Genomic DNA, 15,370 nt, shown 5'->3' with positions numbered 1-15,370 from the left:
AGCGACAAGCTACAGACAAACACTTTTAACCAGTTTGGAAATAAAAAATAACAACAACCCGAAAGACAAATGGAAAAATTCTGCCTAGGAAAGGAGCGCACAGCACGAGATCACAGGATTCAGCAGACTATAAAATAGGAAATGAGACTTACTCTTCTCCCCCTACAGCTACACAAAACCCTCCTACATAGATTACAGACACGCTTGGCAATTGCCTTCCTCCTCCAGCCTCTCTTGGTGTGGACAAGGCAGAGTTGGTAGAAGCCTGAATGCAGAGAGGATATTAGATAAAACATCTTGCAAAGCCAAGTGTGAAATATTAACAACAGGAGGCAACGGGTTGTGTTTATATGCAAGATCACAAATTTGGTGCTTAGAGAGCCTGAGATGTCCTTGCACGCTGGAATCTCAAAGTGCTTGTTGAATGTTTCATTTAAAAAGCTACTGAAGCCGACTGGAAAATTTCTATCAGTTCTGTTATTTGCTGTATCTCCTCTAACTTTGCTGTTTGTGTTCTTTTTCCTTCCCACAACACCAAGAAATGATGCACGAATAAAAAGGTTGTTCCTTCATTCATCTGGCCAGTTTTTAAACAATTCCTACTTGTAAAGCGGGCTCTCCGAAAACCTGTATTTTTACATGAAATTACCACAATTGTGCACGCTGCAGCTGAATTACTGGATGCACTCGTACACCCAATTACCCAATTTGCACACAGAACTGCAGAAACCAGGCAGGCAAAATGGACATGCAGCTGTTTGGCTGAATGGAGCATCGAGCCGAACTGCATCTGGCACTGGGCCGTTTGGGTTTTAGTAGGTGAAAAAGGTCACAGATATTCCTGGGCACCAAAGAGCTCCTTTTCATCCAGCACGTGCAGCACAGACAGCAGTGTGGCTCGCTGCCCGTACCCTACCTCAAACTTGCCTTGGAGGGAACTGCCTCCAATTCAGCTCCCACAAAAGCCTCAGCCCGTGCTTATCCTCGTTGTCCAAGCTTCCCATTAGTGCCAACTGTGACGGGGGCTGTCTGATAAGGCCATCTATTCAACCCTGGCCACCAGGCTCCAGGAATAATGATCTCTGCTGCTCTGGAATGTAACTGACACCTGCTGTCACAATCCTGCATGGAAAAAAAATAATAATGCTCTGGATAGCCAACAGGCAGTCAAGGAGAAACGGAAGGAGAGGGAGCCTAAGAGCAGATGCGGAGCTTCTTCCTTCTTTGCAAGGGCCTCAGTAATACGGTAGCAGAGGAAAAAAAAAAAAAAGAATAAGAATAGTAGCAGGGGGAAAAAAAGAGTAAGAATAGTAGCAGGGGAAAAAAAATACACTCAAAGCTGTACTACCTGTAGATTTTTCACTCAGGTGGCTTCTGAGGCTCTGCAAATTGAGCTTCATCTTTGGCAGTTTCCTATTGACATCTCTCCTCATCATTTTTTTTCCCGAGGCTCAGATATTCAAGCTGATGATCAGGGCAACAGCAGCAACAAATCCACTCATGGGCCCTATGCAACACCAAAGGAAGGGGCTGTCTGGAAGGCAGAGGAGACCGCAATCCCCACAGCACAGGATCACCAGGAGGTTTGCAGACTTTCATCAGAGAGTATCCAAAATCAAACCTAGCGTGGCCAGACAGATTTTCCAACTCTAAGGCTACACGATGAACCAACTTCTGGCCTCAGAGGCTACCAGAGACCAAGGGTTAGGCAAGCCAGTACTGAAGGGGGATGATGTGCAAGAGGTGTATTTTTAACTAATAATTGAGCAGTCTCTTGTCTGGAGGTGCTGGATGGCCTGAGAGTGCCTCTCTGTCCTTGCTGGGCTGCAAAACAGCCGCAGAGCACCTGGCCAGCATTAGCTGGAGATGTTACATTTATGATTTTATGGCTGATTTTTTTTCCCCTACCCTCTATCAATTGAGTTCACTGTCTGAACGATCACATCTGTTTATGTTCCACAGACACCTGCATATCTTGAGATGACAGCAACTCCCTGAATGCTGTAATCAGTTATTTCTCAACAGAGGAATTGCCAATTTGGTAAATAAAGCTCATTATAAAAGAACATGGAAATGTATTACAGTTGCCTAACAGAGAAAATTGTCCAGCGCCGCCACATAATCAGCCCTGGCATCATAGTCCCCCCCAATTTAGGGCAGCTGAAATAATGACATGCAAATAACTCATGCCAAAGCAACACTGGATGGGGGCAAGAGGAAAATGAGGAAGAGACAAAATAGGTATTTTTCTCTTCAGACCAACAATAATTTAAAATCTAGTCAGCGACAGGCCTTGCTGCTCCAAATTTCCACACGTGGTGTCAGAAGTCCTGCGGCTCTGCAGAACCTGACTATGGCAAGCGGATCCAAAAGCCAGCACGGCAGCCACAGCAGCAGCCCACCCAACGCTGCTACAAACAGGTGTGAACGTACAAAGTGTCCTACTTTGGTTTGGAAACTTCTCTTTCTTCCTCCGGGGACAGCAAGTTTGACCTGCACGGTGATAAAAAGCTGGAGTTTTTGCAAGATCTGAGACTAACAATGAGCCACGGGTAGGCAAACACTGCTGAGGGAGGAGAGAGTTGTGGCATCAACGATCCATAAGAAGGAGAGGAATTTTGTTGCTTTAGTGAAGATATGAAGCTCTAAGTTAATGCCTACAGGAAAGAGACGAAGCAGGGAAAACAGTTTTCAGCCCCCCTCATCCATTAATCATCCTCCATCATCCATCTTCATAAATACTGCCCTAAACTCTGACATGACCTCCAAAAATTCACGTTCACACTTCAGAGTCTGTCAGCTACAGTCAAGGAGGACACGAGCAGCAAACTGCCAAACGGAGGAGAGGCCACAGCCAGAGAAAGGGGATGAAGTTACCAAGCTAGACCTGCTCCCCTGTTTTGCTGACAGGTCTTCAGCAAATCTGTTGCACCTACCTCTTGGAGGATGAGATGTCAGACACACACAGCTCCCGCTGTGCCTCGGCTCCACACAGAGGGCACAAAACCAGCACGAGGCTGAAAGGGATGGCATTTTGTGGCAGAGAAAGGAGCTGTGCACAAGAGCTGGTGCAAAGAAAGATAACCAGGGCCCTGCATTCAGCAGGAAAAGGTTTTTTTCAGTATGATTCACCAACACCAGCCAGGACTTTGCACTCTTCCAAGTACTTTCAAATAAGCCAGACTCATTCAGCCTGAGACCAAAACGAACGAGTTCTGTGATTTATAAACTATGACTGGAAATACTTCTATTCCCCGCACTTGGTGGGAGTTTTTGTTGGCACAGGTAGGAGGCAGAAAATGGCAATCTGCAAACTCATGGGACTGAAAGCATCTCACAGCACACAGTGACCATTAAACACTTTATTGTTTAGGAGGGAACCTTGGAAGGGAAGGAACGAGCCTGCTGGTATAACCAATGGGAGCATGCTAGGAACAGTTAATCCCAACAGGCTAGTCAGGGTTATTTCCAAGTACTTCAGACCCTTTTTTTCTGGAGCAAATGGACAAAGATAACAGCTCTTGAAACTCAGACATGGGTCGGTGAAACAAAAGCTAGCACAGGGTGAACTAGGCCTGTGCAGGGCAAACCTCCAAGCTACAAGCTGTGCTGGGGTCAAGACAACTTTTTGCATTGTATTACAATAAAAAAAAAAGGAAGCAGTAGTGTTCCCCTCTCCCAGGACCCTCCTCCCAACTCCAGAAGCATCCACCGAGACCAATACATGCAGGCAATTAGAAGAGGAATCACGTCATTGTCTTGGACCGCGAAGGGCTGAAGGCACCAGATTTGGTCAGCATCTATCCAGAAGGGTGCTGGGCCTTCCAAAGGCGTCTGTGGTCCCTGTCCTCTGCTCCTTGGCGGCTGACGTTTACCCAGAGTTAACTAACAGCTCCTGGAAGGAAAAGGAGACAAAGGAACAGGCAGCAAGTTAGCTATGCGGCTGTTGACCTTGGACTGCTTCTTTCAGGAACAAAGGAGCGATGCTGGCTGGGGGGAGACCTCAGAGAATCCCTCAGAAAATTTATCAAGTATTGCCTTCTGCAAAGCACAGTAAGACACTCAGGGGGACAGAGGGCTGCAGAAGCAAGAGAGCAGGTCATGATATCAAAGGCAAGACTGATCCTGTGAACTAGAATATATGGTCAGTTGTAAATGATTGGGACTTATAAACCTGATGGCCTGCAGGAGGAAAGGCTGCAGGTTCTGCTAAGCGGTAGGAGGAAGCAGAGCTCTAAGTCCCAGCCTCAGCAGGACACAGGAGCACTTTGATTAGCTGCTGCCAAACGTGCACACACCTCTCATACCATTCTGTAAATGATACATCCTCAGATCCTGCAAGTATGTGCTCATGAGCTGTGGCCTTTGTGGGGGTAGAAGAGGCTTTCGACCTTTTGAGATGGAGGTTGCAGAGCTAGCTGTGGTCTCTTCCTATTTTATCTTCTCACTCCTAAAAATTCAAAGAAATAATCCAATAGCACCATGTGGACGAGCACACACGTGGCATCAGCTGTAATGCCTCTCCCCACTGGGGATCTGTGGTATTGACGTTGGACCCTACCTCAAAGCCCAGGTAATCAGCTCTCATGGGGCAGCACCGACACCTCTGTGACAACGACACTAAGAGCAGAATCACGCGGAGTGATCCCATCAGCTTGCTACCTTCTTCTCATGCTCTGGCTAGGTATCCTTCCAAAATGGGAGACAGAGCAGAGAGACCTACCTGCATTCAGAGGACCTTGCTAAAGCCAACTACAGCCAGATAACCGCAGTTAGCTGCAGGGGATTTCGTCACCCAGCTGCCTAGGGCTGGACTGGTGCTCCTTCTACTCCTTGTGTAACAAGACTTTCTTAGGTAAGAGGCTGTGCTTCCTTGAAAGTGAATCAGAAAGGAGAACATCACAGATTAATGCTGCTACCACGCTCGGCAGAAGGTGATGGTGTCATCTGGGCCACGTGTGCACAGCAAGCTGCTATTCAGTGCCTTACGCCTGCAGAGTCAGCGCATTCAGCCCACACTGACCATGCATCTCCACAGACAGCCCCGTCTCCAACAACAATGAACTGGAAAGGCTTCAAAGGATTTGAGAATTAAGAGAAAATTGTTTGCCAAATTATTTAGACAAAGCTTATCCAGAAATCTGACAAATGAACCATCAATATTACTCGACTGACTCTAATTTCCCAGGTAATTTTTCTCATCATTACTGACTTAGAAGTTTTGCACAGAGCAATACATTTTAAAAACTCCAGCAGTATTCAGACAAATTGTAATGAGCAAAGCAGCAACAACTCACAATCAATTCTGCAATACAGTAATTTGCTGCATTCACACTGTAACACTTCAGTTAAGTGTCAAGGAACGCTACATTTTGTGACAAAGCCACTGATGTGGCCACTCCGCTGTTAACCCTTACAGAAGGCAATAAAGCCTTTTCTTTCAAGCAATTTAAAAAAAAAAAAAGAAAAAGCACAGTTACACAATTTCATGTTCTTACTCATAACTACATTCTTCTACGTGTTTCAGGAGAAAACGCGAAGAGCCAGCACTTAACCTCAATCAATTCTTTCCAGCCCAGCCCATCCACGTACTGGGGACACGTCCAGCTGGAGGCTCGCAAGCGCTCCTCCTGCAGAAACACCAGGCTCCGTCTCACTGGGGATGACTAAGCTTTCTGAAAACCTTTCGCACAGTGAGCACTGGCCCCAGAGCTGATGAGATGCCAGACAGGCGAGACACCAATTTCCTGCCGTGCAGCTCGAACCAAGGGAAGTTTCTGTGAGCGAAGGATGCAGGTAACGATACCGTCAATCAGCCCGCGCCGCTCCCAGTAGCGGCCAGATCCAACTGCCTCCAAGACCAGAACAACTCCTCGCTAAGCCAGCCGTTTACACGTGTTTCATTTCCAGCTAGCTCTGCAACCACGCTGAGATGGATTCGGTGCCCCTCGGTTCCCTTCCAACCTGGAACCCTCCGTGCAAGATGCCACCAGACTGCCACAACCCCTACCTTGGGCAGGAGGAGCCCAGAAAGGGAAGGAGAAGCCTTCCCTGTGCTTCTCCCATAAGGGACAGCAGCAGCCTCAGGGCCAGCGAGCCTCAGCGAGAAGATTTGTCAATGCAGCACTCTCGTGTTCCTCCTCCTTCGCTGTCAGCCTGCATCCCAGCGCCACAGCTCGAGCTGCCCGGTGTCCTCTCCGCCTTGCCCTGTGCCTCGGCTCTTGGCCTTGCCTGCCAGGGAAGGAACCTTCCTCCCCGAAAGCCAGGCCTCGAAGAGCCTCCTCCCCCTGGGCTCTCCAGGATGCTGTTTGCCAAGCCTCAGCTGTATTTATTTACCCAGCCTTCAGTCTCACAGGGGCAAACCCTGCAGGTTTCCTCCAGCGAACACGGCGCCTTTGCTCTGACGCTCCTTCAGGCGGTCACACCAGGGCGCTCGCACATACGGGCTCTGCTGAGCTACGAGGAAATCCGAAGGCAGATCCCCATGATTAATGATGCCGTGCACTCGGGGTGTCAGTGACAAAGTAGAAATTAATCTCCACAGCTCCCAGCGCTGCACCGTGTGCAGAGAGCTTTCTCCAAACCAGAACACCCGTTGGCACGCGGCTTCAGGAACACGACCGCCCGACTTCTGCACCTCTGTTAGTCTGGGAAGAGGCAAAAACAAAGTACCACAGGCTTCACCTGTCCTAAGGCGGGTGTTCAAGGCCTTTCAGCTGGGGAAGGCATTTGTTGTGTGGCTATTAGCGCCCCGACGCCTTGCAAGGGACATTTGAGTCACTCTGCGGTGATGTATGCTGGAGGTATTTTTTGGTTATGTGCAATTTGTCCTGTTGCACGCAGGGTACTGGCCATTTTGCAGAGCAGCTGTGCTGACGGATGGATCCCAGCCCTTCCCTGCCGTGTAGCTCTCGCGCAGAGAAGCCGCTCCGTCTCCCTCATCCTTCAAGAGCCCAACACTTGCTGTCCTTGGGCTTGGAATACGAAGGGGCAGCAGCATGCCAGGCAGCAACAAAAAGCATTAATTCAAAAAGCTATGAAGAGAGTTTTGTTTTCCCTCTTCTCTGTGCTGGTGTTAATGGCTTTGCACAGCAGAGAAGTTCACCCCGTGACTTCTTGGCTGCTTCTCCAGATGGTGCCTCCGAAGCCAGCCCACCGGCGGAGAGGGCGCCTCCCAACGCGCTTGCAGGACGCGCTGTCACAACGCCCCAGAGTGCTTCCACATGCAAGTCCCCCGGTTCAAATACCTCACAACCAAGAAAGAGAAGCAGTTTTGCTGGTCGCCTTCCCCCTCCTCGTTCTCTCTTGACTCAGGAGAGCCGCCACGCTGTTTGCTTTGCCCTGCCCTGACGCCTCCCATCGCTTTGCGTTGCCGCATCGCAAGTTATTTACTAGCGCGGCTCATCCCTGGCAGTTCGGAGACTCACCTGTTTGTTCACACATTATAACATCGATTTCCTCCAGCCGATTGTTCCGATCGTTGTTCTAACTCGGAGAGAGCTCCCGTCATTAGCCTTGCTTAACGGGAAATGTTTTGCCACCGACCGAGCAGCTCGACAGTCACCAGGCTGCAGGAAAAATCAGCCCAGCTGGGGGCTGCACCTCCCTGCTGCGCCGCGAGCCCCGGCCCTCGCGGCGGGGAGCGGGGAAGGCAACGCTCAGCTCTTTTGATTTTGGACACGTGCTGGAAAATAGCGGGGCCAGGAGGAACAAACAGCCTTCTGCGGAGGGTCACCACTGAAAGGACGGCTGTTAATTAATCAGCCTACAAACCGAGGACGGGTTTTTGTTCGATCGGTGTTAATTGCGTTTAATCTCGTTCTCACCGTTAAGAAAAGCCACCGGGCCGGGCTGATGTTGCCGGCGCCTGCCCTGCGGATTCCACCCACGTTCGGGAGGCGAGGCAGGAGGAGAAAAGTAATGGCAAGAAGGGAAATAACCCTTCCTCGCCCCTTCTGCATTGCTGCACAATTCCATTGGGGCTGTTCCATTATTTAAACAATTTTTGTTTTCCAATAAAATTACACAGGAGCTCAAAGGATGAGAATCAGACATGGAGCATCTCACTGCTCGTTGTTCTTGCTCTCCTGGGTACTGGCTCAGAGCTTGGCTAACCCGCACAGCTGTGGCTATCCGGCCTCCGTAAAGGATTGAAATTAAGAAAATCACTTCTGCGAGGCAGTGCCTGCTTTTCGGGGCCAGGCTGATCCCAGCAGACCTGCCCATGCCCCTCCAAAGGATGTGCAGCTGCTGACTGCCACGGCCATCGGCTCGGCCACAGCATCCCTCCTCTGCTTGCTGCTGCCCACAGCTCCACCGCGTGCCAAAGGATGCCGAACTCTGCCTTCCACGAAAACACGAAGCAGTATTTGCTACCGAACAACCTCTGAGCTCATTTGCCTCGTAACTCAGGGCACGTTTGAAGCCTGAATGTCCGAGGCAAACCAGCAGCACATGCACGAGCAGCTTGGCTTTGATTTCGGGACAGGACCCCGTGCACAGCTGCCTGCTCGGGAAGGCAGAGGACCTGCTCCCACCTGCAGGAGCCCGGCCTCGGGGCACGGGGACAGCTCGTGCACAGCACAGGGAGCCCGGGGTGGCAGATTGCACGCCTACCGTCTTATTGCTTCTGCAAGGGCCTTGCATTTTTCCAAATCAGTCTCAAGAACAATAACAATCGAGGCTGGGCACCGTCTGCGCCTTTCCCCCGCGGCAGCACAGCACTTGCCCAAGCCGGTGCTGCAGTTGATCAGATTTCCTTTATCCCTCGACGAGTGTTAGTCCCATCGCCTCTCGCCGCATAAAGAGGACGTAGCACAAGTGCCGGGAAGGACTGGCTGAGTTTTAAGTGGTCTGAAATGGCTCCACTAGACTCGGTCAAGATTGCTTTAAAATCATTTCCCTTTAGAATGGGCGACCCTCTCTCTTTACAGCCGGCATAACGATTCTGCCTCGGGGGTGGTAATTACATCCCGCTATCTATCCCCATCAGAAGTGCACACTGCCAGGACTATACCACGCTTCTGCAACGAGCTGAGAGACAGGAATGCACGGGGAAAGGGAGATAACCCTGGGCACCCCTCTGCTCCACAGCTGGAGGCACCCCTCGCGTTTTGCAAGCTCAAGGATTAGCCCCCGGGAGGGAGGAAGGGCTCCAGGATACGGAGCGCGTTTCCAAAGCGGAACAACGGGAACTTGTACAAATTCAGCTCTGGTTTTGTAAGAATTAAAATGAACTTCACCCAACTGTGAACATCCGTTGCCAGAGCCAAAAGGAATGGAAAACCACTCACTGATGCAACAGAATTTCATTATTTCAAACCCTACGCCCGATGTAGCCAAAAATTAAGGACAGGCAACAGTAGCGTCGTTGCTGGGGACAATTGGCTGCAGGAGTTTGACTGGGGAGCTGCCAAGCTGTGCCCTGAGCAATGAAATACAATGAAACAGCATACACAAAAAAAGACACCTTCCCTGTACTCATTCCTGTTCTTGCCACCAGGCCTCAGGATAACCAGGGGGAAAATAAAAGGAAAAAAATAATCCCAGAAACCGAGTGACTTTGGATTAAGTTGTGTAAATGACCTGTTACCTCCTATCAGGGGGAAGAAAGAGATGCAATAAATACCTGCAAAGCCATTCCAGTGCTTCAGATTGAATGAATTCCAGAAATGGAAAGTACATGATGCAAGATGTACAAAACAAGGTGCCAGGAAAGTGCAGGAATTTGAATCAAGCTAGCAAATGATCCCAGCAGACTACTGAGGAAAATGAATAGAGAGAAAGTGCAGAGAAAGGATACGGTAACAACGCTGACTGATGAACACTGCTGTTAGGACGTGTAAATTCAGGATGTCAGACTTGTATCTACTTCAGTCCTAGAACAAAAACAGCAAATCCTTCCAAAGAGCCTTGGAAGTACAGAAGTCGGATACGCCAAGCCTCATTTCAGGACAGGTTTCCCCCCTGCATCCCTCAAGATTGAAGTTTGTGACTTTAATTACTCCTGGAACATTGTGTACGCAGGGATTCAACGCAGGGATTACTGGCAGGATCCTTGTTATGAGCACCACTTCTCAAACAAATTACACTTCACTGGATGTCGGTAACACACACAAGAAAACAAATTAGGTGAAGGCAGCAGGACAGCAAGATACGGATCTGGTGCAAGGAAATTTCACAAGGTCACCCAGAACAATAAATGCACTTTGAACACAAACTCATACAACAGCGTTTCTAATCCCAGAGTGCATTAAAGCTTCGTGTGCCCCAGACACTATACATCTTCGACACACTGGTGACTCCGTGCAAGTCTGAGACAAAGTGCAGCTCAGACGTGATTTCTTGTGAAGAAATGCCTCCAGGACAAGAGGGAAAAAAAAGAAAAAGAAAAGAGAGAGACAGAGACAGAAAAAGCAACCCTGCTTGTCCTCTGAAAGCCTAGGGTTCACCCCCCTCATCTCCTGCTCCTCACTTGTCACACTGAACACACACCACTGGGAGAAGAGGATGGCCTTTGGCTTGGAGGCAGTGAGAGCAGCTCCTTCACTGCTGGACCTGCACAAGCTGATCCCAGCTTCACGTGCTGTGTTTTGCATTTCCAGATCTCACCCTGGAACAGCCTGCCACCTTGCACTGGTTCCACCGAGCACGTCTTATCTCCGGGGATTTTCATGAACACGAAAGCAGAGGCCAGGCCAGTCCTTGGGCCGAGGCACAAAGAGCTGCTGAGAACAGCTCACAGCCCTCAGCCGTGGCACTGCGCCTCCTCGATGGGAACTGGAGCGTTTGTTCAGTTCTCCCGGGGATTTCACCTGCCACCTGTGAGTGCCACCAAACCTTGTAGTTGTCCCTCGAGCTGCAGCAAGGTAATCTCTGCCTGGAGGGCATGAGCGGGAGTCCTGGGCTCTGCTGTCAGGCTTGTCCCAGCAGCTGTAGGTAAATCCCCATCTGAATTTCTCTTCCTGTACATAAGAGCAACGCTACTTACCAACCACACAAGTGTGCAATAACACGAGCAGAAGATGCTAAAGAAACAGGAAATGAAAGAATGAAAGGAAATCACACCGTTGAGGGATTGATCCCCTCTGTACAATTTGCACTGAGGCTTCAGAGGAAATCTAGTGCTTTAACTTGGCCCTTCCTACCTTCCTGTAGAAGGTTCCTGCACTGGATAAAGAGATTTCCTCTCCATGTCAAGGGGAGCAAGTCCACATCCACTCAGCCCTGTCTACTCCAGCTTCATGCACCAAGCACGGTGAGGCAGGCAGAGATGACTTCTGCCGATACCCTTTTTCTGTGTCTAATTCTATTTCTGCTCAGCGATACAGTGAAATTCCACGCAGAAGTATTATGAGCTTGACTGGCTTTATTTGTTTAACAGTTCACATTTTCATTAAGCTGTTGCTACTCGGCAGCCAGTAATTTTATTTGTGTGATAGCCATATTCATCTCGCCCGTACGGGTGTGGGTGTCGCTCTCCTTTTCTTCTGGCAGAAGAGACAAAAAGCAGCTGTGATGGAGCAGGGGGAGGACTGCGACTTCACACACCTGTTGGCACGTCGCTGTGGGTCACAGCTCCTGCTTGGTTTTGGGCCACAGTAAAGAGACTGCAGGTAAATTAATTAAATAAATAAATGCAGAGGGAGCCTTCCTCAGCTGTCCAGGTACAAACCCAGAAACTGAAATAGTTTTGAGCAGATTCAGCCCCCTTGACTCACCATTGCAACCAGCTGAGTGTTGCTGACCGGGCGTTTATGCTATCCGAGTATCAGATTTTTAAGAATTAATTATATGCCTAACTCTTGGCAATCCTTAAATATCTTGAAATACCTGGTTGCAGGAGCTGCAAGACCTGCGTAGATCCCAAGGAAGAGAAGTCTGGTTGTTTGGCCTGCACCGATTTGACAATCCTGCACCAAGCTCAGGCAACCAGAGAGAAAACCAAGAGACGTCCTGGGATGTTAACGACCTGCGCTGAGACAGCCAGATGAGTCAACCACACCTCTAGATAGAGATATCAGAAGTCACTCAATAACCCGAAATATTTCACCCTGCCACTCCCCTTTTACAACACGACACCAAGGAGCCCAGACGTGCGTGCGCCATCCCTGCTGCCAGGGCACAGGGCAGAGGATCCGCGGGCCAGGCAGGCGGGCGCTCCGCCGGGCACGGCGTGCGAACAGGACCGGAGAGGATGCGGACAGATTTAAGGGCTGTGGAGACATGCAGCCGTGCCATTACCTGCGGGTGCCCAACCACAGGCACACCCGGCAGCAGCACGCACAACGCCTTGAGCGCAGGAGCCATCCCCGCCAGGATTTCTGCAGGATGGATTTGCTCTGAGGAATTGCCCACCGGCGTCCCACAGCGCCGACGCGGTTAAGAGGAGTGCAGATAAGCTGCCCCACGACCTTACGCACGCATCTGAGCAAATAAAGGGGGAATGGCAGAGGCTGGGAGCCGCGTCTCTATTTCCCAATCAACGTCTCCCCACACAGAATCTCAAATCCTTCTTTCAACATCAAAATCCTTTCCCAAGTGATAAACAAGCTCAGCGTTTCTCTAGCTCCTTCCTGCCCCTCTCCCTCCTCAGAAGGTGCCCTGGTAGAATGCCAGATGCTGGGAAAAAAAAAAAAAAAAACACAAAAGCCTCCTAAATAATTATCTCCCCATCTTCTCCGCTCCAGATTTATAGTCCTGCATCTGCGTCAGGACAGAGACCTGCTTCCATCTGTCTAAAACACATCCTTTACAAACAGGACCTGAGGTGGAATGTTTAACCGGAGCTTTTTACAACGTATTAAGAAATTGGAAAAGAAAATGACAGTTTCTGAGTGTTCTGCTTGCTTGTCTTCTGGACACCGCTCAAGTGGAGGGGGAGAATTTTTTATTTTTTTTTTCCCTTTATGACAAATGATGCCGGGCCCATCCTGTAAGTTCCCTCACCGTGCAGCGTGTCTGTTCATGATAGATACTGGCACAGCTGCTTAGGTGTCGATTTATCTGCTAGAAAAGTATTGTCTACTTGGAACTAACTCATCCTAAAAGAGTAGCCCCAGAGGGGGAAGAGAGAAAAAGGAGGGGGGAAGAGAGACGAGGAGCTGTCAGCTGGGAATATGGCCATGCTTCTGCGGCAAAGGATTTGGCAAAAAGCAGGCATCACATTTAGTTTTAGCTTCATCCTCTCTTCCCACCTCCTAGGCCATTCTTTTCTAGTGTCACTCAGCACCTCTTTCCACCTTCTTCCCACAAAGGCCCTACCATTAACATGCGTTTCAGTTCATACTTGCAACCTGTGCAAACAAAAAGCCCACAGCTTTCTTCCACGGGTCCGTGCCAGCGCAACGCAACTCTCAGGTCCCAACCTGAACGGTTCAGAGCTTAAGAGAAGTCGTGCTTAAAAGAAAATTAAAAACAAAACCAAACAAAGGAAGTAGAAGGAGATAAAGGGACAAAAAGAGAGAAGGAAAAAAAAATGCCCTGCAATCACAGGGTATTTATATTTTGTGTTTAAAGAGATTTAAAGCAGGAACTTGCCAATTTTCTGCAAGCAGGATTAGAACAGAACCACCTCAAACCCTTCACCCTGCTGCAGAGCCCTCCGAGCTGAGCTGCATCCCCCCCAAATAGCCAGTACTGAAAGAAGCTCACAAATCCCTGTGCCCTAAGTAACTTCGCATTACTTTGGGGGAAACAGAGGCAGGGACAGATTCATTAATCCAGGTAAAGGACTCTGTGGAGCAGCCTGGCTGCTGAATCCCCACCCAACAAACAGCACTCAGTAATCCCAGGGCCCAGCAACTTCCATGCCACCCTGCCTGGCACGAGGCAAAGCAAGAAACATGAACAGAAGAGAATGTTTTTAGAAAGGAAAACCTATGGTCATTAACCACAGCTGGTAAGCAAGCGATCCTATTAAAACGTGTTTCATTACATCAAGCCTTAAGATACCTACCACCATTTCACTCACTCATTAGTCAAAGACCAAGGTCACATCTGTGGGCCCTGCTGAGCAGCAGGCAGCTGCAAAACCTGTCTGAAAAGGTGGGCAGATGTTCCAGTGGCTCCACACTGCCAGGTTTAGCCTGCTGGTGATGCCAAGCTAGCACGGTTAGAGCTGGCGCTGATATCTCATAGCCACTCTGCAGCCTCGGCATTTCTGGAGGATGCTCCTACAGGCTGGCCCTCTGCCCCTGGTCTACTGAACACAGCTTCCACGTGTGTGCTGAGGGAAGCTGGGTCTTTTAAAGCTGTTCAGGTAGATATATGTGCACAAAAAGCTTTGTGAGACGCTGGAGTTAAAGAATTGCCAGAGCCAACACTGAACTAAAGACTTCTAACGTAAGAAACTGCCCGTTCAAATCTGCGGGTTTTCTCTTTTCCCCACGGGCAGGGTGGGTTTCTAGGCATGTTTGTTTTGAACATAATTAAATTCCCCATGTGAGATGGTATCAGTCGGTTGAGCTTAACTTGTGGAAGGTGGGTGTCAGTGCCGTCTGACTGAGAACCGGGGCTTGCACTGAGGAAGCTCAGCATTTCTTGTGCCGGGGAACTGAAGCCAACAGAGAAGACCGGCTGCTCCTGCAGGAGGAGGGCTAATCCCACCGTCTCCTACCACGATCAGTCAACAGCTTCGTTCTCACACACCGCCAGCCTTCAGCGGATCCACTCCCAGCTGCCAAAGCACCAGCCCTGGACGCCGCCGACCAAAACCCCGCGGGCACCAGGCTCTGAATTGCACAAACCGAGCCCAGCCCCGGTGCTGCCAGCCAGCCTTCGCTTTTCACCCCACGAAGGCGAGGCAGGCGGGCAAAGAAATGCACAGGCACACACAGCCCAGCCCACCCAGCACGTGGGGGACAGGCCGGGCCCTCGATCTGCAGAGAGCTGCTCCACTCGTGCCGCTCTTAGCGCGGCGTTGGAGCAGACAACCCGCTCCCCTTTCAGCCGCTCCGCGGTGGCCGTTTCTCCCGAGCTGCCCATCATTTCCTTATCAAGCGGTAACAACGGAGATCACTAGAGACGCGGCTCAGCCTTGCTGCGATTTCACTCTCGCAGCGGGTTGTAAATGCCCCTATAATGTTGGCTTTTTTAATCTCGTGTTATTATTACCCGCGGCTGCCATTCAGTCTGCGGAGAATAAAGCGCCGAGGCTTTCAGGACCCGCACAATGGCTCTGTGCATTTGCCAGCGATTGGCCAAACAATACCTCTGTGTTTCAGCTTTATTGGAAACCTTTATGTTGTGGGAGGCTGGCTGCATGTGCCCCTCCGCTCAGGCAGCGCAGAGGTGCGAGTGTGTGCCTACGAATCCATCTGCAATTTGCAGGGCACGTGCCTCCGCGGCTGCCTGTAGGAGCCTCTCCCGA

At 50.0% G+C, this 15,370-nt stretch overlaps 1 protein-coding gene across 1 annotated transcript in view; it reads right to left on the bottom strand.

Moving 5' to 3' along the window:
- Nucleotides 1–3,361: 3,361 nt before the first annotated feature.
- The window catches only part of CHCHD6 (coiled-coil-helix-coiled-coil-helix domain containing 6), a 107,002-nt gene continuing 94,993 nt past the window's right edge, over nucleotides 3,362–15,370 (bottom strand). Inside the window, exon 8 of the mRNA XM_084292523.1 lies at nucleotides 3,362–3,895. Coding sequence (XP_084148649.1) covers nucleotides 3,872–3,895 — 24 coding nt within the window. The 3' untranslated portion in view covers nucleotides 3,362–3,871. The remainder of the gene's footprint in view (nucleotides 3,896–15,370) is intronic.

This window comes from Netta rufina, assembly GCF_964035555.1.
Source record: "Netta rufina genome assembly, chromosome: 10".
Classification (NCBI taxonomy): Eukaryota; Metazoa; Chordata; class Aves; order Anseriformes; family Anatidae; genus Netta; species Netta rufina.
Note: the sequence above shows the minus strand (reverse complement) of the source record. Positions and strands in the feature narration are given on the sequence as shown.